Raw genomic sequence first — 25352 nt, forward strand, 5'->3', positions numbered from 1 at the left:
CCACATGTGCGTGCGAGTAGAAAGGCTTGCGTCACGTGAGATTGGAGCAACCACAACGCACTTTAGTGCTGAAACAGAAGATAACTCATTAAGTAAGTCGAGTTGTTTCGCTGAGCGATCTCATTCCGATGGCCGATCGCAATAGCCGCATTCCCGTAACGGTTGAGTGGAAGAACGCTGGTGCACCGAACGTTGAGCGCAGGTTAAAAAAAAAAAGGAAAACTAGTTGTCCAATAATTATGCAGAGCCCTCCTCCAAGGAGACTCTCATTCTTTATTCACAAGTCCGGTGACATGTACATTGCGAGGCCTTCTGCGATGCTGCATAAAATAGGAATTGATTATTTAGCCGCTAACCTTTCAGCTTCTAGACGTGTTTGTGCCATGGCATATATTGCTGCCTCTGACAATAAACCGCAGTTGCTAGTCTTCGCTCGTATCATGCTGCTTTCTCGTCCCTTGCTTCTTCTTTATTTTTGCGCTATTTTTTCGTCAGTATGGAATATCAACTTGTCCAACATTCAGTGCTTCAAAGTCCATCAGTAGAATCAAATAAATTGTCCCAATCACATTGGGAAATACTCAGCACAGGTAACTTCTATCGGTAAGCCTAAATAGATCGATGTGCATCTTTTCAATGCATGCGATCATCGCGCCAGAAAAATTGTTCTGAGACGTGTCTCCTTCCATAGTCGTAATCATTCGTGGTAGCCTGCCCAATTTCAAAGCGCACTGGAAATGGTACCCTTGGACTGATAGATAGAAAACATACCGTCCTCGGGTATCTTAAGCCTATCGCATGAGCCTAAGGGCCGCTAAGTTAACTCCACCAGGCATGCGGTGCTAGGTTCAACGGGTATGCTTCTGAAAAAGCTTTAGCTCGGGGGCTCTTAGTGAAGTACGTGGAAGCGGAGAAACCATTTTTCTCGGCAACAGCTGGGTCTAATTTGATGACGTTTGTTGGATTTAAAGGAAAAGGTTAAAGTCTAGTCACTGTAGGAAGCGAATTTCGTTGCTTTTTCAGTGAACCTGTTTTACGAAAATTGTGAAATCGAAATCTGGAATCAGGAAAATCAACATCGGGAAAAAAGTTTAAGTACCAAGTTTACGACTCTAAGACACTAACAGAGAGTGAAATGATCCTCTAAGCCGCACGTATTAAGGCATCTAAAGCGAACAACATTAATGCATCATATACCGCTTTCAAATATACCGCTAATTTGTGAGTGAGACGTTTGAAAAAGCCGCGTAAGCATTTTAACAATTTCGCGTAAACTTTTGTATAAACCTTTTCTGCTAGATTTAAGACCTGCGCGGACCAAAATTTTCAGAATGGGTCCAGCCCCGGTCCGCCTATCCAAACCCGTGTCCTATCCAAGCCCATTCCAGCTTGGCCGGCCGGAGGAAACTAATCCATACGTACCTTAAAACCATCATTGCTTAAATGGCGTATTCTAAAAAGCGAGGCCTGCGCGGCAGCGCAGTACAGTCACAGCGTAGGCTGGAGGAGCAGCTTCATGACAACTGCATTTTCGGCTGCATCATGCACTAGAGGGTTTTCGCGGTGAAGTCTCTTTCCGTCGTTTTCATGAGAGCGGACTGAACTGTCCGCCTGCAATCGTCGGCGAGCTGTGGCTCGTCCTGCTCTGTGCACAGTGGTCCGCTGAGCTTGATGTCGCCTGGTTGCAGCCGCGCGCGTAGCTCTACGATTCGCTTCTTCAGCAGCGGTTCGTGCCTTGCGAGGAGGCGCCATAACGTGTGCCGAAGAGTAAGCACAGGGACAGAGACTGCGCGGCGCGCATGTCACATCCCTTGGCACCTCGCACGATACGATTCAAGTGCTACATGTCGTGACACGCGGTGCAATACAACGTAATTGCAATGCAAAGTTTGTACGTATCGACGGTACGCGGCGCGTATCTGACATCGCGTGACTACACGCGCACTAGGAAGCGTGATAGGGAATGTTTTCGCAGAAGTCAGCGATCGCTGCGGAAACATGCTGCTGCTACTGCTGATGGTGATGATGATGTTGATGATGACGATGATGATGATTTATTGCCATCCCCTTTGAAAAATTAGTCGCATAGCCTGCTTTATTTGATCACGTATGTTGTACAAGTTTTTCATTCAAGCATTTTCGTATACATGTCCTTAATCTTTTTCTTCCTCAAAACTTCTCTGTCTACCTTGTAACCTTACCTATGCAACTGGTATATGCTGTGTCACCTGGTACAATAATGTGCAACTGCAATGCAAAGTGTGCGCGCATCGACGCTAGGCGGCGCCCGTCTCACATCGCGTGACTACTCGCACGCTAGGACACGTGTATAGGGCATGTTTCCGCTGCAGCTAGCAGGCGCTGGCGTGGCGCAGTGGTAGACTAGCTTACTCCCGCGCAGAGTGCCCGGGTTCAATTCCATCAAGAACCTGGTGTTTTTTTTTCTTCTTCTAATTTCTGGCGATAGCTGTGACGCAGATCAGCTGCAGCTGCGACGGTGGACAACATCTCCAACCGAAACGGCTTTTGAAGAGAGAGAGGATCGAGGAACGGCAGAGAGGTTAACCAGACTGAGTCCAATTTGCTACCCTACGCGTGGGGATGGGGACGGGGGAGCGAAAAAAGAGAGAGAAGGCATGAGTCTACAACGCATATTCACGTGCACTAAGTTAGGTGCAGGATGTCTACCGTCGGGAGCTCAAGCCTGTTGCCTTCATGTAGGGAAGAACCGCTCGAATGGTTATCTGGACTAATGAACTGTGAGGCTAAGCTCTCAATGTCTTTGCTTCTTTGAATAGCCTGTCGTCCAGTCTATTCAAGGCACGCTGGAGAGTCGGACGTTGGTTAATAAAGCGAGAACAGTGACACACAAGATCACTGATGGTCTGTTCACACTTGCACTTAGCGCATATTGGTGAGTCCGCTATTCCAATATGATAGCTGTAGGAGTTAGTGAATGCTACTCCTGCACACAGCCGACACAGCAGTGTTGCGTCATGTAGTGAAAGGTCTGCTTGTAATTTGAAATCCTTTTAAAATTATCCCATAACAGCTTTACGCCGTGAAACGTTAGAACAAACGACATGCACCGTTAATAAAACATTGTGAAAAGCTTTTAGCGACAGAGTGAGTGTACAGCTAACATGAGAAGGCCGACGGAGGCAAAACCTGGGTTAAAAATTTCTGGCAGGGCATCTTATTTAAAACTCTAGAGTGCACCTCATGTTGTAAGCCCCAAGAATTATACACACTGGTAAAACGAGTGACGTTTTCACCCGAACACAAAACATTGGCAGCGATAATGAGATTGAGCATTGCGCTGGAGCTCCTCGTACGGTGATCTAACAACACGTGGAGGTGACAAGGCGCGACGCAGCACGTCAATAGACTATTGCTCCTGCGCAGCAAGAACATCGCCCCGACATATACCTGCCGTGTTACTGCGCTGTGGCGCGTGGAATTTCGGCAACAACGTTACTGGTGTCACACCTCGTTGAGGCACGAGAGGAGACGGACAGGAAACTGAAAAAAAAAAATGTGGATGGGGCTTAAGATTCGCCTTTAGGAGGAAGCTTTAGCTCGTGTGCTCCTATCTTAGTACGGGTGACAGTTGAATTCGTTTTTCTCGGCAACCACTGCGGGAAACTTGACGAGGCTTAATTCATTTAAAAGAAAAACTTAAAATCTAGTGACTGTTGCCTCGAATTTTTTTATTTGTGTCGTCAATATATTACTAAAAATTTGCGAAAATCACGAATATTCAGAAAACAACACTATCAAGTTTACAACTCCGCAACTCAACAATGAAAAACGATATCAAAATTCTGTGAATTGCACCTAATAGTACATCTAAAGCGGACAACATTGACATGTTACATATAACTATGTTTTCTTTCTTTTTTTTCTTTTTTTCTTTTTTTTCTGTTTTTTTCTGTTTTACGTGGATACGTACATGTTCATGGTTACTTTAGTGTACTATGGTAATTTACCTGTATACCCTTTACGTTATTGACTGTGAACTATATATTACTATCTATATTATCTATATTAGTAAACAAACTGTAACCCAAAATTTTTTTTTGTTATTTCTGTTCTCAGTTTGTGTAAACTCGTGTATAATGTGTTAAAATGTGTAACGTTGTGTGTGTCCGCTCACTGCCAATGAACTACCACTAAATAATGTATAATAAAAGCTTGTATTGGGGGTACAGGGGCCCCTGTCAGGCGCTGTGCGCCTTTTGCCCCTGCACCTTTCTTGAAAGTGTATTCAACATGAAAAATAAACATTCATTCATTCATCATCATGATTAACTATCAAAAACATTAGTAATGTGTAAAAAGAGCTTTTGCAGAACCATTCTGCACAATGTAACAAATTCACGTAATATATAGATTAACATATCGAATTCGTCTACTTTGAATAATCTAATGGATGCCGTTTACAGAACCTCGATATCTGTTCTTGAGGAAGAGCTAATAATGTGTAAACTTCGTGCTTCTAATTTTTTCGAACTTTCCAATTTCTGAAACTTCTCCAACAAAATTCAGGCCCTAAATCGAAATGTCGCTTCCAACAGTCACTATAATTTAGCTCTGTCTCTGAAATGCAACGAATTTCTTTAAATTCGGTCCAGGGGTCATCTCATAAAAGCGTTTTGGCGTTTTGCATGTATTCGAATAGGCCGCGTCTGAGCCGAAGCTTCCCTGAAGAGTGGACAGCATTTAAAGATCCCTGACTGTTTCTCACGTTTCCCGGAGCTTAAGTAAGAGTAGTATTTTACCGGGAAACCCTGAAAGCGAACTCTATGCACGAAGGCGAGCTTTCTCGTAGAAACGCGGCTTCTTGTGTAGGCCAGTCCCAGAGGTCGCGCAAAGCCGCGCCAAAAAAAAAAAATAATATTTTTTTCTGGTTTCTGTTACTCTTTCGCACTTTTAATAGTTCGCTCTAAGAGCATTTAACACAAAGGGCATGCAGTGTCGGTGTTTTGTTACATGACACTTGTTTGTGGGCTGTCATTCTCAAAGTTCCGAGGACTAACTTTGTCAAGAATATAAGACAAAGTATGAGCAACCTTAGTGACAAAATGGTGTGGGAATATGACCCGCATGTACCGCATGCCATATATAGCGACGCGTGGCATATCGTTATGACCAGCCTATCTTACGTATACTGCAGGACGCCTGCCCTGCGCCAAGCTATACCAGCCAGCGCCTGCGAATTTCTTAATTTCATCACCCCAACTAGTCTTATACCGTCCTCGACTGCACTTCCCTTCTCTTGGCACCCATTCTGTAACCCTAATGGTCCACTGGTTATCTAACCTACTCATTACGTGGCCTACCCAGCTCCATTTCTTTCTCTTAATGTCAATTAGAATATCGGCTATCCCTGTTCCCTCTCTGATCTACACCGCTCTCTTCCTGTCTCTTAACGTTATGCCTAACATTCTTCGTTCCATCGCTCTTTGCATGGTCCTTAACTTGTTCTCAAGCTTCTTTGTCAGTCTCCACGTTTCTGCGCCCTATGTCAGTGCCGGTAGAATGCATTGATTGTACATCTTTTGTTTTAATGATAATGGTAAGCGTCCAGTCGGAATCTGATAATGTCTGCTGAATGGGCTCGAACCCATCTTTATTCTTCTGTAAAATTCCTTCTCATGATCAGGATTCCCAGTGATAATGTGTCCTAGGTAAACGTACTCCTTCACAGACTGTAGAGGCTGACTGGCGATCCTGAACTCTTGTTCCTTTTCCCGGCTATTGATCATTATTTTTGTCTTCTGCATATTGATGTTCAATCCCACTCTTACACTCTTTCTGTTAAGGTCATCAATCATTTGTTGTAACTCGTCTCCAGTGTTGCTGAACAGGACAATGTCATCTGCCGACTGAAGGTGGCTGAGATATTCACCGTTGATCCTTACTCCTAAGCCTTCCCAGTTTAATAGCTTGAATACATCTTCCAAGCATGCGGTGGGTAGCTTTGGAGAGATTGTGTCTCCTTGTCGGTCCCCTTTCTTTGTACGTATCTTCCTACTTGTGCAGAATTAAGGTAGCTGTGGAATCTCTGTATATATCTTCCAAGATATTTACGTCAGCGTCCAGTACTCTTTGATTACGTAACACCTCGATGAGTGCTGGTATCTCGACTGAATCAACTGCCTTTTCGTAATCTATGAGAGCCATATATAGAGGCTGATTGTACTCTGCGGATTTCTCGATTACCTGATTGATGACATGGATGTGATGCATTGTATAGTATACCATTTTGAAACCTGCCTCTTCCCTTGGTTGACTAAAGTCCAGTGCTGTCCGTATTCTATTGAAAATTATCTTCGTGAATATTTTATATAATATTGGAAGTAAACTAATGGGCCTATATTTTTTCAATTCTTTAACGTCTCCATGTCTGTGGATTAGTATAATATTTGCATTCTTACAGTTTTCTGGGATCCTTGCAGTCGATAGACACTTCGCTACGATGTACAACGCCTCTCTCTGCAGGAAACTTTGCACCGACTAGACTTACAACCTTTCACCGAGTCGAAGATACTCGGACCATGGCCACACCCGTCACTGGCACGAAAAGCGAATCGTGCATTACTGCAATACTTGAGGTACACCGGTTTAAGAGACCGTTTATAGTGTCCCTGTGCATAGTGTCCCGCCCACACGTACTCAGTGCTCACTCTCTCCCCTTCTCCTTTTTTCTATTCCCCTTTCCCCACCCCCAGTGCAGGGTAGCAAACCGGACACTCTTCTGGTTGACCTCCCTGCCTTTCTTGTCCTTGCTTTCTCTCTTTATCTTATCGTACCGAGAGCCGCCAGTTTTCCAAGCATTATCTCTCCTCCATCTTTGATTAAATCGACTGTTATTCCATCTTCTCCTGCCGCTTTCACGCTTTCATGTCTTACAATGCCCTTCTAAATTCATCGCTAGTTATGAAACAAGCCTCTGTAACCTCTTCAGTATTCCTAAATATATATGCGGCAATTAACGCTCACGAACAACTCCGCCGGACGATGGCGCCGATGCCGGACTTTATGCGACACCTGGACGCTATCGCATTAAAGCCTTTTGGCGCTTGGCAGCGCTAGATTTGGCTAGGCGTTTACTCGTAGTCCGTTCAGCCCAGACCAGTGTATTCACCGCGGTGTGATGAGTGCGCGGCTTCTCAGTAGGCACGTTAATGTGTGCGTGCGCACAAAGCTGGTGGCAGCGGGCGAATCCAGAGCACTGCCCCGGTGCCGACAGAGCAGTTTAAGTGGAGCGCGAGTGAGTCATTCCGTTACACAGCGTTGAATGAGACGGAACACGAGCTGGGCGAGTCTCGTACACTCCGTGAGGGTCACTTGGCTTTGACGTGTTTGCAGCTAAACGCCGCTCCCTGTCGCTACGTGACCGTTCTAACTCTACACATGCGGGCTGTGCCATGCGCGTCAACAAGCGTAACAGCATGGCGGCGCCGACGTGAGCACCCTCTTTAGTGTCCTAATTGCTATCGCAAAAGAAAATGAATCTTACAGGGTGAAAAAGCGCTTAAAATTATATTTGGTGCAACAGCACCTGAAAATTTTAATGTGCACGAAATAAATGAATATCAAAGTGGGAAATGCACTGCCATACCAAGCATGTACAGCCCACGACAAAGAAATGTTCACGTATCAATTTAAAGCCCTCGTAAAACAGTGCGAATGCTCTTAAGGTAAAAACTTTATGTGCACTGCGGTGACCATAAAGCGATCTTCGATGGGGTGCAACAAATAAAAAAGCGGTAAATTGATGCAATTGCTATAAAATAATTGCATCGAGAGCGATATACAAGTGCGACCGCAGATCCATCAGAGATTATAGGGAGGCTGATTTTTCAGTTATTGATAGTGAACCAGCAGCCTTCTTGGAAGGCTGCATGGCCAGCTTTTATCAAAGCACTGTCGAGGAAAGCGGGTCAATGTTTAAAAAAAGTTAACTGCCTAACAAGCAAATGTTTACCTCTGCGGGTCATCCGTTGCAAGCGAAGGTCACCTTGGTTTATTGTGTCCTTGAAGCGCCTTCGGAATCGGAAAAAACGCTTTCTTCGAAACGTAACATTCAGTAATGGTCACGGTGACTGGAGAACGTGTCAACATATCGCCCGCAAAACTAAAAATGCGATTAATGACGCTTAGCAAACTTTCTTTGGCACTATTTTACCTGCTTTGTTAAAAGACGACCCCGAAAAGTTCGGGAGTTTTGTTAAGCGTGCACGCGAAATGAAAAGCACGGTTGCTTACTCGTTCATTTTTTTCGTGAACTTTTCACTCATTCTTTAAATTGTGGTATGATGCCTTGTGATTGGAAGGTGGGAAAAGTGGTGCCATTGTTTAAATCTGGTGACACTCATTCTGCAGTAAATTGTAGGCCAATTTCATTGACCAGTGTCCCTTGTAATATCTTTGAACATGTCATTTATTATTACCTAGTTAACTTTCTGGAAGCTAGTTCTCTTTCCAGCCCTCGTCAGCATAGCTTCAGGAGGACATTCTCCTGTGAAACGCAATTAATTTCATCTACTAATGAACTATTAGTAGCTCTAGACGTGGGATAGTATATTTATTGTGTATTCTCAGATTTCTCTAAAGCTTCTGGCCCTGTCTGCCATGAACTACTTTATCTTAAGCTCACTAAAGTAAATATTGACCCTAACATTCTTGCTTGGATAAAAAACTTTTTATTGAACCGACAGCAATTTGTAACTGCTAATGGCTACGATTCTTCTCTCTGTCCTGTCCTTTCAGGAGTACCCCAAGATTCTGTCCTTGGGCCACTTCTTTTTCTAATTGACATAAACGAGTATCCTGAGTGATTAGCTCCTCTATTAGTCTTTTTGCAGACCATTGTGTTGCATATCGCGTGATTTCCTCCGATAATAATACATCACTACTACAGGCTGACCTTGACAATATTTCTGATTGGTGTAACACATGAAAAATGAAACCCAACGCGACGAAGTGCAAACTAATGAAAATTTCTGGTAAACTTTCCACTAACGCTTGTAAATACAACATAAATGGTTCCCCTCTCGAAGAAGTGATTGCTTGCAAATACTTAGGGGTCTACATTAATTCTGACGTGTCTTGGCAACCACATTAATTATATTGTCAGTAATGCTAACCGCATGCTTGGGTAGCAGCGCTCCTAATATTTCACTGGCCCCTTCTTCTCTAAAACCCCTTCTTCATAAAATTTTTGTTCGTCCCAAACAAGAATATGCATCAGCTGTGTGGGAACCGTTTACTGAAAGTCATCTTAGTCACCTTGAAGCTGTACAGAATCGTAGCACGAGCTTCAATTTTTCAAACTCCTCCCGTCTTTCCAGTGTTTCATCTATGAAAGCAGCGTTACGGCTTCTGTCCATTTTCTTACGCAGGAAAATAGCACGTCTCTCCATATTTCATAAGATTTATTACCATAACCCTCGTCTTAAGCAAGAATTAATTTCCCATACTTCATTCATATCATCTCTATTGACCATCGTTATAAAGTGTTTGTTCCTCGTCGTCACACTAAACAACACTATCATTCTTTCATGCTTCAAACTTGTAATGACTAGAACAACTTGCCCACCTCCATTGTATCTATTACGGACCCCAGCGACTTAAAAAATACGCTTGAATATGTTACCTAATGTTTGCTTTGTGTTTTTTTACTTATTGTTACCATTCCCTTCTATGATGCCCTAGGGGCCCTAAAGGTGTTCCAATAAATAAATAAATAAATAAAAGGCAACAGCAATCAGACCATATCGAGATCATTTTGTAGCATATTTCTTTTCTTTTGTGATCACAAAACTTGTTTCTGTAGAAACAAAAATAATTAGAGCAATTTTTACATAAAACATAAAAATAAAATTACAACCCTTAAAAGTGATAAATTACAACCCCACATAAAATTTACAACCCTTTCTTATTTGGTTTGCTAAGGTAATTCAGAGCTAGCTTTTCCAACCTTTCTCTTGAGATTAGCACAGAATGTCTTGGATCTATGCAGTACACCTGTGTGTGTTCGAAGGTCCGACCTAGCTTCATCAGTGAACGGGCCTGGCGCCGGCCCTGGCCCAGGCCCGCGGCTTTAAGCCTGACGGCATTTGGTTCGGGCCCGTGCAGTGCTCTACTTTAGATGCTCTGTCGGATGCAGTTTACAGGACTGCGATATCTCATTTCGGTGCAACGTTGCTCGGCGGCCTCTTTGCAGCAATGAGGAAAATATTCTTGCGAGCGTAGTAGAGCTAACGATGAATGCAACGAATAATCATAGTTATAATGAGAATACAAAAACAAACGTTCTCCTGCGGCGAAACAGTTTACCGCCGCATTCGATAGTGTGTGACCTGACGCTGCACTTTTGCTTTTTCACAGGTGCCCCGCGAGTCTTTGCCATGTACTGATATTGTTCTCAACGATCCGCAAAGCTCCGTCTCGATCGAACGCGGTTGAGTTGTCCGCCCGCCCGTCCACATGCAGTCCGCGGGGCTCACCTATCAGCCCACTATTGTGGAACGTGGTTGTTCTCTCACTCCTTGACCTAGATCTTCCTGAGGGCGTTCACCTCCAAGCCTACGCGGACGAGACTGTCGTAATTATCACAGGCTCGTCGCGTTTGCAACTGCGGGCTTTGGCGAACTCTGCCCTCACCTTGGTCTGCCATTGGGCCCGTCGAAATAAGGTCAAAATTAGTCATCGCAATTGTTTTTTTATGCGAAGCATATTACTAGAGCTAAACCCAGCTCCTCAGGCGCGGCGGTGTCGCCTGCAATACCACGTGACACCGTGACGTCACGACAGAGGAGAAAGGGGGCTCCAACTCGCGCCGTCGCTCGAGAGCTCAACCCAGCTCCTCAGGCGCGGCGGTGTCGCCTTCAATACCACGTGACACCGTGACGTCACGACAGAGGAGAAACGGGGCTCCAACTCGCGCCGTCGCTCGCGGCGTCGCCCCCCGCATCGGACGCGGTGAGCGTCGAGCAACGCAGCGTTCGGCGCGGCAACGAAATGTGCGCCTGAGCAAGCGCCGCACGCCTGAGCCGACGCCGACGACACCGGCTTTTCTGCGACACGAGCTCTTTAACGCTGTCGCGTTAAAATAAAGGCTAGTATGCTTCGCATCCGGGGCTTAACCTTAGCTAAGCCACAGCCATTTTTTTCTTTCGTCTTCAACAGTTGTCACATTGGTAATTGAAAGCGGCGCCCTTCCATTCGGTTGGATGGTTGGACACAAAAACCATAGTAAGCCATTTGGTGTGGCCTTTAATGACAAACTCAATTTGTATGCCCATGTTGATTATATGAAGACTAAAGCCGAGGTACTGGCTGCGCGATTACAAAAATTCATTCGATTGCACTACACGCTTGATCCCTCAATTATCCGTCGTCTGTACAGGCAAGTCCTGTTGCCTGCGATTGCATCCGCGTCCCCTGTGTGGCGGCCCACTTTCTTCACGACGCATCTCGCCACTTGCGTACTGTCTGTGCAACGATTCATCCTCGTTGCGTTCACAGTCGAATATCACACTACCAGAACAACGGCGCTTCATGTCCTGGCCAACTGCCCTCCGCTCACAGTGGAGCTGGACAGATTGGCAGCAGGATTCTCGCTGTTCACACTTCGTCAGGTGGCGCACTCCGGCCAGGACACGTTCTATCCAAGCCCAATAGATTTCCCTTGCGAACCGCGGCTGGACTGCCCTTGGGAGAGGTTCCGTTTCCGCTTTGTCAGATTGACTCCTGCTCGCACTCCTGTGTATGATTTATACGTGGACGGTACCTTTGCTGGCACCGCGGCGGGAGCAGCATTTGTCGTGTTCGACCGATTTGGCCACCTGACTAGCGTACGCAAGTTTCGGCTGATGAACGCAACCAGCCCGTATAGTGCTTAGGTAATCTCGTTCACCGAAGTGCTCGCGTTTGTTGACACCTTGCGCGGCGCGGTCTCAGCAGATATCTACACCGATTGCCTCTCGCTGCTGGTGGCGCGTCTAGCTGCTCCGTGTCCCGGGACGCAGGGGCGTGGTAGGCAACGAGCTCGCCGACACGGCTGCATCATCTGCTGGAACTACTGGAATGCTCCGGGAAAGTCTTTCATCGGTAAAATAGATTCCAACGCGCGTCTACAAAATTGCACATAACCAACGGCACCGTTATTGGCAGCGTGAGGGGAAGAGTAACCTTTTATATCAGTGGATACGAAGTGTCCATGAAATGCCGCGCTGGTGCCCTCCCAATCGGCTTCTTAGACACCTCTTTACTTGCCATGGCCATTTATCATACCACCTTTACCGTATTAACCTGTGCGATACAAACCTTTGCGCGTGTGGTGTGGTGTGTCAGGATGAGACACATTGAGCTTCACCTCATGTCCGCTGTTGCATATGGGTCGCAAGCCCCAAGGGTACCGTTGGCCTGGCGGCCTGGGGCACAACTGGAAGCATCCGAAGGTCCTGGCAAAGCATGAGTCGACTGCTAACAGAACAACTTGTTTATTCTAGCATCGCAAAAGAGCGGCCGGTCAGGTCGACCGAAGTGGAAAGACGGGAGAGCACGTTACTCGACAGAAGAAATCGGAGCCTCTCTCTTGGCGTCCGGGGGCAGCTGCTTTTATACTCTCGGAGTCGAGGGCAAGAGGGAACGGCTCTGGATGAGGCCACGTGACGGCGCCGCGCGGACACGTTGAGACTAGAAGGTGACGCATCCGCCGGGCCGGCGCCGGTCAGACCTCCTCGCTTCACAGTTGGGGAGCTCCTCTCCCCGTCTGCCGCGCTTAGACAAGCGTGGGCACCAACATGTACACACACACACACGAAGACACGAAGACACGTGGCATTGAAACATGCCTGGACGCGCTTGGCGAGAGGCGTTGCGGCAGCACTGAATGGGCCAAGATGTCCGCCGCTTTGAACGAAGCCCCGGCGTCCGTTGCATCCGCGCCGGCTGTACCGCGCGTCGGAGGCGAAACGTAACACCGCGCACTGAGCACGTTGTCGCCCAGTTGCGTGCCGTCTCGCATATTACTGACATTTCACCGGCTTCCTGTGGTGTACTTACTGGCAGCAATCGCGTGCACGCCACGCTTTTGCAGCTGCTACACCAGATTGTGTACCAGCTGGTGTACCTACTTCGGTGCTTCCTCGCTTCCGGATGCCTACTGACGCTTCTTCCGCTCCTCCTCGCTTTTTTTTTGGTGCTCCTCAATACATTTCTTTGTCCCGCATCACCTTGTCCTCTCTCACCTTCTTCGTTTTACTTTTGCATGTCTATTACTTGGCATTTGCCCTGCTCAAGCCAACTATGGCGGGGTTTACCTTGTGCCGAATGGCTCTAATTGCATGCTTCATTCTCACTGTCTCCTTTCTCCCTTTCCTTACTTTCTTCATTCCTAGACTAACGCCTTTTTGTTTTATGCTAATGTGTATAGCCTGCTCGCAGCCTACGGCTTGTCGGATGCACTACGATTCTCTGTGCTCTGGCTTTACGACTGCTGCTGTTGATGGTGACTGCTTCTGCGACTGCTGCTGCGTTGATGATCCCGGCGCGCCGGGATCATCAACGAGAAGACCTCATGACCTAAACTTGATTCCCTACTATGCACGTACTAACATGTTCAAATTCAACTTTTTTCTCCGCTCAATCGAAGACTGGAATTCCTTACCTGGGTCCATTCGCTCATGTTCATCCCAGATTTGCACAACCGCCATCCTAGATGCATAATCGGGCTCACCCATGCCCGGCAGCATTTGTATAACTTCTTGTGTATTTTCCTTTCATTAGTGCTCTTTTGTGAAAGTGTTCACTTGTGTTTATTTGTGTAATTTTCTTTCATCAGTACTCTTTTGTAAAAGTGTTCACTTGTGTTTACCGCTCTATACTCCACTGCATTTTCTGTACCTTTTCTGAACCCACTTCTGCTATAGCGCAAATTGCGCTGCAGTATGTATAAATAAATAAATAAATAAATAAATAAATAAATAAATAAATAAATAAATAAATAAATAAATAAATAAATAAATAAATAAATAAATAAATTCGTGGCGGGTGAAGAGTGCACTCAGCTAAGCTGCGTGACCTCTACAGACGTTTTCTTTTGGAGCAGCTCTCACCCCCTTAGTTTAACCTGTAATAAATTTACATGATCATTATGACAGTGGATCACTGCCGTTTAGACGCGTTGTAACTGCAAAATGTAGCTTGATACCCGGGTATCTTCGTACTGAGTGTACATTGGTTTTTCCGGTTGATTTCATCTATTCATTTGGCACGTTTCAGCTCCTATGCCCCTAATCTTTTCTCTTTTAATTGGTTTGGTTCACTAAATTTATTTAGGGATGTCAGTTATGACAACCTTTTTTTTCATTTATATTGTAACGGGCATTTAATGACCGTTATACCTGTACGGGGGTGTGGACTTACCCCCACATTTCTTTTTTTCTTTCTTTTCGACATGTGGGTCATCTTAAGTAATGGAGTGACAATCCTTTTCACACTCACAAAATTTTGGCAAATTTTGTAAAGCGATGACCTTCTAAATCAAGATTCTGCTTTCTGCAGTTCTTAGCACTTGATAGTATCTCTCAAATGCACCAGATTTCATTCAAGTTGGTGCAATGGTTTTTCTCATGAGAGCATTTCTGCTCTTTACATGTATATAAATAAGAAAATTGCGGTTGGCCCAGTGCTAGAACGCCTTCAAGTACCAGGAAGTACCGCAATTCGATATGAAATAAAAATCAACAGATTCTGCACCATATTAATTATCTAATGTTCAAGATTCTGTCTCAGACATTCAACGGCCGAGATTCAATGGACAAGGCAATATGCCCGAGGTTGAATCGCCAAAGTCGAACGGTCAAAAATGGACAGCCTGTGATTGGCGGCAGAGAATCGACGTCCAAGGATCGACGAGCTAGTATCGCCGGCCAGTGGTCAAGGTCCAATGACTTATAGTGTTCAACAGGCAGGGTTGAACTTTAGTTCTGAGAATAACCTTGCCTCTCTAGCAGAAAAGTGCAAACCGGAACACAGACTATTGCACACGCGTCTTTTTGGTGACGTTTCAGTGCGTGGTCCAATATCCGTGTGATTCATTCACGACGCCACTACTGCAAATTGTCTCTCATACTATATCAGTGGTTGCCTAGTCACTGCGGCATACATGGTAGTGGTCAAGGGGACGCAGCTGCCCGGTCTGCCCGCGACGGCGTCAACTGCGTTGCTGTTCCTTTTTTCGAGAGTCGACGCAACGAAGAAAGTTTCCGCGGTTGCATGTAATCTAACATCTGTTCAATAGAATCCATCCGCCTTCCCACATGCACGCCTTCATACATTCGACCATAACTTAAGCTCTGTATTCCGTCCGACCTTCCAGGGCATCACTGCACCCTTCTAGTCCGTCTATGGCTTGGAGTAGCAAACGCATACTACTCTCTTATTGGGATGGCCAATAGCCCACTTTCTGTCTTCTGCGGCTGGAGAGAAATGGTAGCCCACCTTCTTGGCCAGTGCCCTCGTTTCAACCCGCAAAGAGCAGCCCTCTCAGCCACCCTAGACCAACTGTACAAGCGCCCAATAACGGAAAACAAGATCTTTGGAAACTGACCTACGCGAACATCAGCGCGAGTCGCTATGAAGGCACCGCTGCGTTATTTAAAAGACACCAGACTTTGTGACAAAGTGTGACCGTACACTGTGGGCAATAGAATGTATTAGTGGGACGCCATGTAGACTGCGTGACAGCTGCCACAGAAACAGTTCTGTTTTGTGTGCGTATAGGGTGTCTTTTCTTTCATATCATTTTTCTCTCATCTATCGCATCCCTTTCCCCCTCCACCGGTACAGGGCTGCCAACCGGAGATAATTTCTGGTTAACCTCCCTGTCTTTCCTTTGCCTTTCTCTTTCTCTCGGTCTCTCTCAGCGTAATTATGCCGAGTTCCTAGCTCGGCGCACTGGTAGGTACTTGTAGATGAGCAAATATGAGCGAAAAAGATGCGTACACAAGAGAATCGAAGTGGACACTAACACTTAACACTACGTTAACACTAACTAACAACTAAGTTTATTTTTGAAGAAACTTGCACAGAAAACAACGGCAAAGGGCAAGGGACGACTAGCGGATGCATTCTTTGCTTCGGATCACGTAACAGATATGGGAGCGCAGTTTCACCGCCACTGCGAAGAAGCCTTATGCGAACGGCAGCTGAAGGTGGCGTACGCATTCTCCCGACATTCGAGAGGCGTACGACGGCTCACCGAGTACTGAACTGCGGTTAATGGTTTTCGGTTTCTTCTTACTTGGTCGGAAAGACCGGAACATCTTTTTCTCGCGAGAAGGGCATCTTTGCAGTGAACGTACTTGTCCACGGCCACTTCGCCACCACCGCCACCGCCTGGCTGTTTAACGCGACCCTAATGAGCCTAGTGATTGATCGCACTCCCGCGGACACGTCTCAATCGACATCGACCGTTGCGCCAGTGTGGTGCGGCGCACTCAGATCAGCTGGGGCCGCTGGGAGGCTCGATTTTCGTTTTTGTGTTTGCTGCTAGAGCCAGCTGTAAGCCGCGCTTATAATGTACGCGTCTTGCGTAAACTTGTCGCATGCAAATGACGGCTTTATTCTGGGAGCTATTGTGCGTACCTGCCCCTCAAAACCTTTTTTTCTTTGTGATTTTACGAGCGCACCTAGCTGAATCTGCATGCAAAGAACGTTACAGGCTTAACCTTTCCTCGTCTCCGAAGGTTTGGAAACCGCGCCTTAGCCATTGGCTGCTAGTTTACCAAACTAGAGAGCTTAACGTGTAATTACAAACAAAGTTCGAACTAGATTACACTATATAAAGAAGTGAAAGCGCTGAAAGTGTTTCGGCGTAATTTTCTTTCGAAGAGTATGTTAATGCGGTGTTGCGTTGTGCAAAAGTTTTAGTGGACGGGCTGTTGCTAGGGGTAGAGTGTACCGTACTCTAGTATGCTCTACCAGAGGTAAAGTGCGGAAGCAGCTCCGCTACCGGCGGACGCTTTAACCTGGCTCACTCGAGGCGAAAACCTGAACTATTTCTCGGCCGCGGAGGGGGCCGGACTTTCTTGAGCGGTCTTTAACAGGCGGCATTCACACCGGCGATAGACAGAGGTCGCGCGACCAATCACGACTGGCGACTCGCAGCAAACGGAGTTCACAACGTCAAATGCGAGCTGCCCGTCACCAGATCGCAATGTCTCGTGATTGGTGCCGTTCTCCTCTGCTCGCACGGCCAACCTCACGCCAAAATAGTGAACCGCGTATTACGACGTCTTCCTGCTGTGCTGCTGGCTCGTTCAGCAGCGTTGCGACTGCATTAGCGGAGCTGAAAAGTCGTGCAGCGAGCGACTGAGCCGAAACGGTCGCTTTTCAACCGAGCATTGTGACACCGTCGCTCAGCGGCTAATTTGGTCGCTGTGACCTTCGCGACTCGCAGTATAGTGCGCACGCCGTCTTAATTGAGGGGCTACCATAGCCTAGTGCTAATTAGCTTCGCTGACCACTAGAGGGCTGAACTACCCAGCGTGGCGCGGACTACTTCCTACAGCTTTCGAGGCAACGAGACTGCTATACATTCGTGGTCACTTGTTCGGAGATTTGGGTCAAGGCCATTTACAGTAACTGGGAAAAACATCGTGCCACGTCGGTAGATGCAAGACTGTTGCTCATTTGCTAGGTATGTGTCACAGGTTTGACCTTTGCCGTGCACATCGAGGCAACTCTCACGTAAATGTGGTTGTAAGTAAAGCGGGTGTCGCTGAATTGTTTATTCTTGCGAGATTCAGTTACATTTACTCGTAGAGACATGCACCTCACGCTCTTGAAAGTATAGTGCAGCAGAAACAATGATGGTTTCCCGTTAACGGGCTGACTTGAACATAAGCGGCACGGCTAATAATGTTCATTGCTTCCATGTATGGCGCATTCATATTATCCGTTATTCACATTATCCATATTTCCAAAACCTAATAAGCTCTTTCCGGTAATGGTTATTTGAATTAATCGCGAAAGAAAATATGGAAATAGAAAATATTACAAGCGCTTGCGCGCGTTTGTGTGTATGTGTGTGCGCGCGCGCTCTCTACATGTCATCGAGAAACGCACACAGACGGCGTGCTGTGTTCATCACGTTTAGTCAACCAGCGCTATAGTTAAGGTAATGCGCGTCATTTTGCTTTGAAATATTCTGAAAGTTTACCTCTTGAGCTGCCGTTGAGGTAATTCTGAGTGAGAATTTACTGTTGGCTCTTTATTATTACTTGACAGATTCTGTGGGTCGGTACGCTCGCCACGTTCGACTGCCTGGTGACTGACAACACCTCTCAGGGCTACCGTTACCTGGTGAGTGCTTTTGCAACGTGTAGTGCTAAAAGTGAATAGTTCCTTCAGACTATCTTGTAATGTTCTCTGAGGCTCAACTTATCAGTCTGCTTGGCACCACAACGTTCATTTGTCGCAGCCGAGTGCTCGACGGGTGCCATTAATTCGATTTTCGATCACGGAATTTCCGCTGGGTGAGTAAACGGCGATTGCTTAGAGTGCCTGTGCCACTAAATTCTATAGTATATTGGCATAAGGTGAAAGTAACGCTTATCATGGGTAAACCATTTTTTTTTATTTTGCAAACAAATATTTCTTATCCGGTGTGCCGAAAGCGCCTTAGTGGAATGTGGAACTCGAAGGTCATATTTTTCTCGTCGCTTTCAAACAAAGCGTTCTGGTGGCAAATCGGCTTCGAAGGGTCGAAAAGTTGTTACACGGAGGCTCTACCAGGGACGTTGGAGATTGGAAAGACGAATCACCCTTCATTCTAGTGGTCGTCGAAGCGCTTTACAGTGCACTGGCTGACAATATAAAATTCAGCGCGAGTTCTGCCAACAAAACCGCACTGCACCTGTGCTCTATGCCTCCGCGCTGCAAAACATACACAGTTCCCTCAGAGACGTTGATATTGAAATTCATTCGGTGACGTCACTGAGAGGAGCGAGTGTGGTTAGCTGGCGCATTTATACAAATTCGCTTTAATTTAGACGTCGGAGTATTTGCCGCCGCTTGCTTACGCTTGTCAACACTTATAGCGTAACATCTCCCGCTGTACTGCGCTTCGCAATAAAATGGCACTAGAACGACAGCTGAGCCATGCACCAGTTAACGGAGAACACTGCAAAAGGATTGATAAGTGGGCTATTTGGTAATGCATTATAATAAAAACTTCGAGGGCTAAAAAACATACAGAACGTGTGGTGTGTATTTCTTTTTCTACGTCCAGTGTTTTTAGCAATCGAATTTTTTATTATAACGAAGAGCATGATTGCGTGAATTCACGACTACATCGCCGAAATGCATCATTCCTACTCATTTAAAGAAAGGGTATTGTTTTCACTGCACTTTAAGAAGTGTAACCTTTCGGTTTGATTCACGTGGTATACACCATCACATGGTTAAGGATGCAGAAATCATTCCTAGATAGCAAAGGCATGAAACCCTACGCAGTCCCGTGTTACCCTCGAGTTTCCGAGCACAAAAAATTGCCTTTGTTTCTTGTGTTTCTAGGGGCCTCAAAAGAAAAAGGTGTGGCCATGACCACGCACGTATTCAGAGTTGTATTTTTGGAAGAGGGCATGGACACGGGCAACGTAGCTTAGTTAAGTCAGGCCGTTTAGGACGTTTGTGGTTAGGAACATGACCTTATTCGGCTACCCTATGTGGTCCTCTAGTAAACTTTTGAAATTGGGGTCAAGCTTTCAGGGCAACATCCTTGTTACACGCCCGAGGTCCCAAGCAATAAAATACAGGGTGTGGCAAAAGCGCACCAGGCCTAACACCGTGGTGCAGTACAACAAAATAAATTAATACAAGTAGTGCTCACGCATTCACCCCCCTCCCCTCCACCGCCCTTTCCTTATTTTTTTCTTGTTTCAATAGGTGCACGCCATCATGATAATCCTTCAGGCCGTCAACGTTCTGCACGTCGGTCTTGCTTCATGTAAGTGACAAGCACATACAGAATGCTCCACATATGCAAGTTTCTTAGTGATGTTTTATGCTGTGCATTTTCTCCCCCAAAGAAGCGTCTCTGCTAGGTTATATAAGAAAGAAGATATATATGTCTTACCTTCAGGAGTGAACAACAACAACAACAACAACAACAACAACAACAACAACAACAACAACAACAACAACAACAACAACAACAACGACAACGACAACGACAACGACAACAACAACATCATCGACAACAACAACATCATCGACATCAACAACATCATCATCGACATCAACAACATCATCATCGACATCAACAACATCATCATCGACATCAACAACATCATCAAGATCAAGATCAAGATCAAGATCATCAAGATCAAGATCAAGATCAAGATCATCAAGATCAAGATCAAGATCATCAAGATCAAGATCAAGATCATCAAGATCAAGATCAAGATCATCAAGATCAAGATCAAGATCATCAAGATCAAGATCATCAAGATCAAGATCAAGATCATCAAGATCAAGATCAAGATCATCAAGATCAAGATCAAGATCATCAAGATCAAGATCAAGATCATCAAGATCAAGATCAAGAACATCAACAACATCAAGAACAACATCAAGAACATCAAGAACAACATCAAGAACAACAAGATCAACATCAAGAACAACATCAACATCATCATCAACAACGCGCATGTGTCAGTTACATATCCAGCCCATATAAGCAACATTGCTTGTGTGCGAGGCTGGGCAGTCGGCAGGTAGTATGAATACGTGTACACATACGATGAATATTTCATTTAAAATAATGAAAAAACGAAAACACTTTATGGGCACATAATAAAAGATTGATTACTGTGATATTGTAAATGCATGCACGTATGTGTACAAGCTAGGTTTAAAAGAAACACATTGGCAGCACAGATGACTTCAAAACCGGTGTAGCAACAATAGGCTGCGATAAGTAAAAAGAAAATGCGAGAAAGTTACACAGCAAATAGCCCTGTTCTAAAAGCGCTCCGTCATCTGTATACGTGCTTAGAAATTTCTTTTAAAAAAGTTTAACAAATCAGGGCATTGAATATCAGCCATAACCTTAAGAACGATTTTGTTTGTATAAATGATCTCTAGAACTCACGGCCCTTCCTATTATAAAATTAGCAGGCACGTAGAAAGCATGAGTCCTCTTGTAATAGTCCCTTTGTCATCACGAGGCACCGCACATTTTTCCATACGACGTAAGTAACGAGATTTCCCGTTCAATTTCTTGTAATCAGTAAAGAAGTCATTGTTACACAGGACGTCAAAAAGTACTTGCTGCTCGATACGCAGCATGTCGGACAGACACATGCTCAAGACATCCTGCCCATGGACAGGTGTGCCGTTTTTTTGTTTTTTTTGGTATGCGGTTAATTATTTGAACTCAACGCGAATGCTCAAATTTTTATTTCCTACCTTTCTGTCGATTCGTTTAGTGATTTGTAAACCATTTCACTAACGGTTGCATCACACAAGTGTTTTAGGGCTTACAAATGAGCGCATACTTCATGGAGAGACCTTGCGAGCTCTTCAACGCGGATATTTCATGACAGCGGGTCGTCCAAGCGCAGACCTAGGTATTTTGTGTTTCTTACCAAAATTATCAGAAAACATGAGCACGCATCAGAGTCACTGATATGGAGACGCACCGGTGAAATATCCTCAACTACTTTACATGGGCTGTGAAACAACATCGTCTTTGTATTCGATTTATTATTGAAAAATTTGTTATCAAGGAACCAATCTAGTAGTTTGTTTGGACACATCATACTATAATACTCGAGTGGCTTTGTTCTAAACATTTGTTCAGTATAACCAAAGCCGTGTGATCAGCGTATAAATAAATTTGCGATTTTATTTGTAAGCGGGCAAGATCTCTGATATAAATGTTAAACAAAAGTGGTCCCGAAACAGACATTTGCGACACACTTGTTTTGACACACTGCAAAGAGCTATAGGACTCTGCTTCATGGGCACACTTCTGTCTGCGTGTTAAATAATTGCAAGAAAATGAGTAATGTGGACCTCTATAACCACAGCTGCTCAGTTTTTAGAGCAACAGTTCATGCTATCACGTGTCAAATGCTGTTTTTAAGTCAAAGAGCCAATACAACATTGTCTTTATCAATTTTGTTACAGGCGTGGTCATTAAAACCTTCTAACCGGCTTATAGTACTCTATCCTGAGCGAAAACCAAACTGTGCAGGGCTAATAACAATAAATTTCTCACAATATGAGGTCATATTATCATGCACTGTTTTTTAGAGTAAGCTTGCCAAAGATGACAGAATTGAAATTTGACGATAATTCGCGTAAAACTCCTTGCTATTTTCTTGCACTATGGTCTTACAGTGCTGACTTTCATGTTCTCATGTGTGTGACCGGTTTCTAATATTTTCATTTATGATAGAAAGCAGCGTTGTTTTCAGCACATCGAAAATCGCAGCTGTGTCTCTCATCCTAATTTTATCGAAACCTGGAGATATTGTTACGCTCCTGGATCGTATTATGTATTAGTAGGCAGAAAAGCACAATGAGCGTTTGAGAGTGTGGGGTTGTTTCGGAGATGTGCTGGTGCGCACCCATTTGTGAAGTTGTTTACCAACTAAATAAAGCGGCTGTTAAAATCATTCGCTATCTGCACAGCGGGGAACTGTGGAGATGTCCGTAAGAATATTATCTACATTCTTCTTTGTAAACCTGTCTGTTATAGAGTTGACCAAGTTCCTCGCTTTACCAGCGTTATGACTGCAAGCACGAAACATGCCTGTTCGCTAATGCTTTCTAGCTAGTCTTATTTTAGCGTTCACTTCGTTTCTCATTTGCCTGAGTTCTTCTCTTGCAAGAGTCTCCTCGGGCTTATCTTAACATTGTTTTAAAAGAAGTTTGCTCTTAACACAGCTAGACTTCATTATTTCGTTATTGATCAATGGGCTATTCTTATTTCTATTTTTATGCCTTTTTTACAAAGAGCACTTTAATTGTGTGTAGACATTGGGTAAGTGTGAAACTCTTCACGCATATAAAACTACGCTCTTGTCCTAAAGTGCGCTTTATCCTAGTCTCGTAGCCTTTCGCACTCATTTGGTTTTCCTGCTTCTTATTTTCTCACATTGTCTTTCTTTCCCTCTTCGGTAGGCCTTGCAGAGACAAAACAGGCTTGTCACACAGGTTTTCGCAAAAAGTGCTTTGGACCACACTTTCTTCACAACTGGGCTTAATACAAGCATGTGGTTTGCGGCGTCGAGGCACCTACACGTGCTGTTATTGCTGCCCAGGAAATTTGGCGTGTTTACCCCCGATGAGGGATTCGCTGAGGTGCGCTGCTTTCATGCCACAAAGACTGCACTTCGCCTTCATTTCTCTGTAATGGAATGGTCCACCAACCTGGCCTGTGCTAAAAACTAGCATGTGTATAGAGCGTGCCTGTACTTTTCTTTCTTTCTTTCCTTCTTTTTTCCTTCATTTTTTTTTTGCGCGGGTTAACAAAGTCTTTTGAGCCGATGCCATGTACAATGCACGTAGAACTGCCGCAAGAGCACGCGGAGTTCGTTAGCCAGGATTCACTTAACCTGTTTTGAAATCCATCACTTAGCTAATAAAGCTGATGGGACCTTGTTGTTTGTCGATCGTCGCGAGCGAAAATACACCGCCGAAGAAGCGAGAATATATTGACCCAGCGGTTATTGATTTTGTGGAGCTTGGTGGCCAAACTTTCGAATTGACCCGTTTTGTACGTGTGTGCGCCACTGCGGCGCTACCCTCGCGGCGTTGACCTCGGTGCGCGCATTCTTCACCGACCCGTCCCCGTCTCCCTCCTCACCCTTTTATCTTCAGCCCTCCAGCAGAAAGCCATTATGTTGATAAAGTGCGCACAGCGCATCAAGCCCCACAGCAGCCAGCACCTCGCTTTTTTTAGTTTATTTGTTTTTGTCTTCCTCTCCTTCTTGGATTGTAGTGTTTCGTTTCGTTGTGGCCTTGCTTTCTTAACAGAATTGTGGGGAAATGGCTCGGCAAGAACTTTGGGTGTCACGCATGTAATGTTACATCAGTCACTACACTAAATAGCATACATCCGCGATCTGTGTTGCAATTGAGTAACAAAATTTACGAAGGTGTAACAAAGTATCCGTGACTGTCCAGTATGAGTGTTCACTACGTCCGTATGCTGTTCAGCATACGCCACGGATATAACACTACATCCGTGACTGTGCAGCCTACTGTTACTACTATTATTACTGCTCATTTCATCCGTGTGCTGCTCAGAAAGATTTCACTGATTTAACACTACATCCGTGCTACTGTGAATTTATTTTATTTATTTATGCAATACTGCAGACCCAAATGGGGGACATGCACACATGAGGAAGAAATACAAAAGCAATCACATATGTAATTAAATAAACGAGAGCGACGACTAAATAAGATTAATAGAAGGTACACTGAAGGAACACAACATGACAAAAATTAGAACCGTGTCAGACGCATATATGAGCACTTGCCACCATTATCGCGAGAGGGAAAAAAAAGTACCAGAAGTTGAAAGAGCGACCATTGCAAAATACTGAAAATAATAGAATAAGGAAGATGTGTAACTTATCAAACAAATTTCACATGTAAAAAAAAGAAAAAGAATACAGTAACAAGGCTTGCCAACATAGCAATACCGTTAACGTTAAAGACACATGCGTTCAATAGAATCGATGTTTATCAATTGTGATAATGGCAGGCTGTTCCAATCTGTTACAGTGCGCGGGAAGAAGGAAAACTTAAAGAGGTTAGTTAGGGTGTTATAAGGTGTTAAAGAATCAGCGTGACGATGCCGTGTTCGACGCGCTATAAGTGGTTTAACATAAGCCTGTGGGTGGAGGGACAAACTGTTTTTAAGCAAGAAGATAAATTTCAGACGTATTTTCCTACGTAGCTGTAGCTTTTGAATATTATGTTCATCCATAGTCACTCAGCCTATATTTAGAAAAAATAAACCTGAGAGCTTTACGTTGAACCATCTCTAAAGCATTATTATTAATTTTCTTAGAGGGATCCAACACAATGCATGCATATTGTTGTTTCGGTCGGATGAGTGAAATGTAAGCCAGTAATCTAGTACAAGAAGGAGCATGCTTTAGTTTGTGCCTGAGGAGGCAGATTCCTGAAAGACGAGTTACATACGTTAGAAAGGTGGCTATTACAGCTGAGGTCACTGGTTATTATGATACCAGGATACTTATATTGGCTGGCTTTGGTTAGTGGTTCAGAGCCGAGGTTATAGACAA

At 44.9% G+C, this 25352-nt stretch overlaps 1 protein-coding gene across 1 annotated transcript in view; it reads left to right on the forward strand.

Annotated features, from left to right (window-relative positions):
- LOC135914896 (uncharacterized) overlaps positions 1–25352 on the forward strand; it is a 364873-nt gene that overhangs the window by 148078 nt on the left and 191443 nt on the right. The window contains exons 4-5 of the mRNA XM_065447822.2: positions 18310–18384; positions 19969–20029. Of these exons, the coding sequence (XP_065303894.1) occupies positions 18310–18384; positions 19969–20029 (136 nt within the window). The remainder of the gene's footprint in view (positions 1–18309; positions 18385–19968; positions 20030–25352) is intronic.

Source organism: Dermacentor albipictus, chromosome 2, assembly GCF_038994185.2.
Source record: "Dermacentor albipictus isolate Rhodes 1998 colony chromosome 2, USDA_Dalb.pri_finalv2, whole genome shotgun sequence".
NCBI lineage: Eukaryota > Metazoa > Arthropoda > Arachnida > Ixodida > Ixodidae > Dermacentor > Dermacentor albipictus.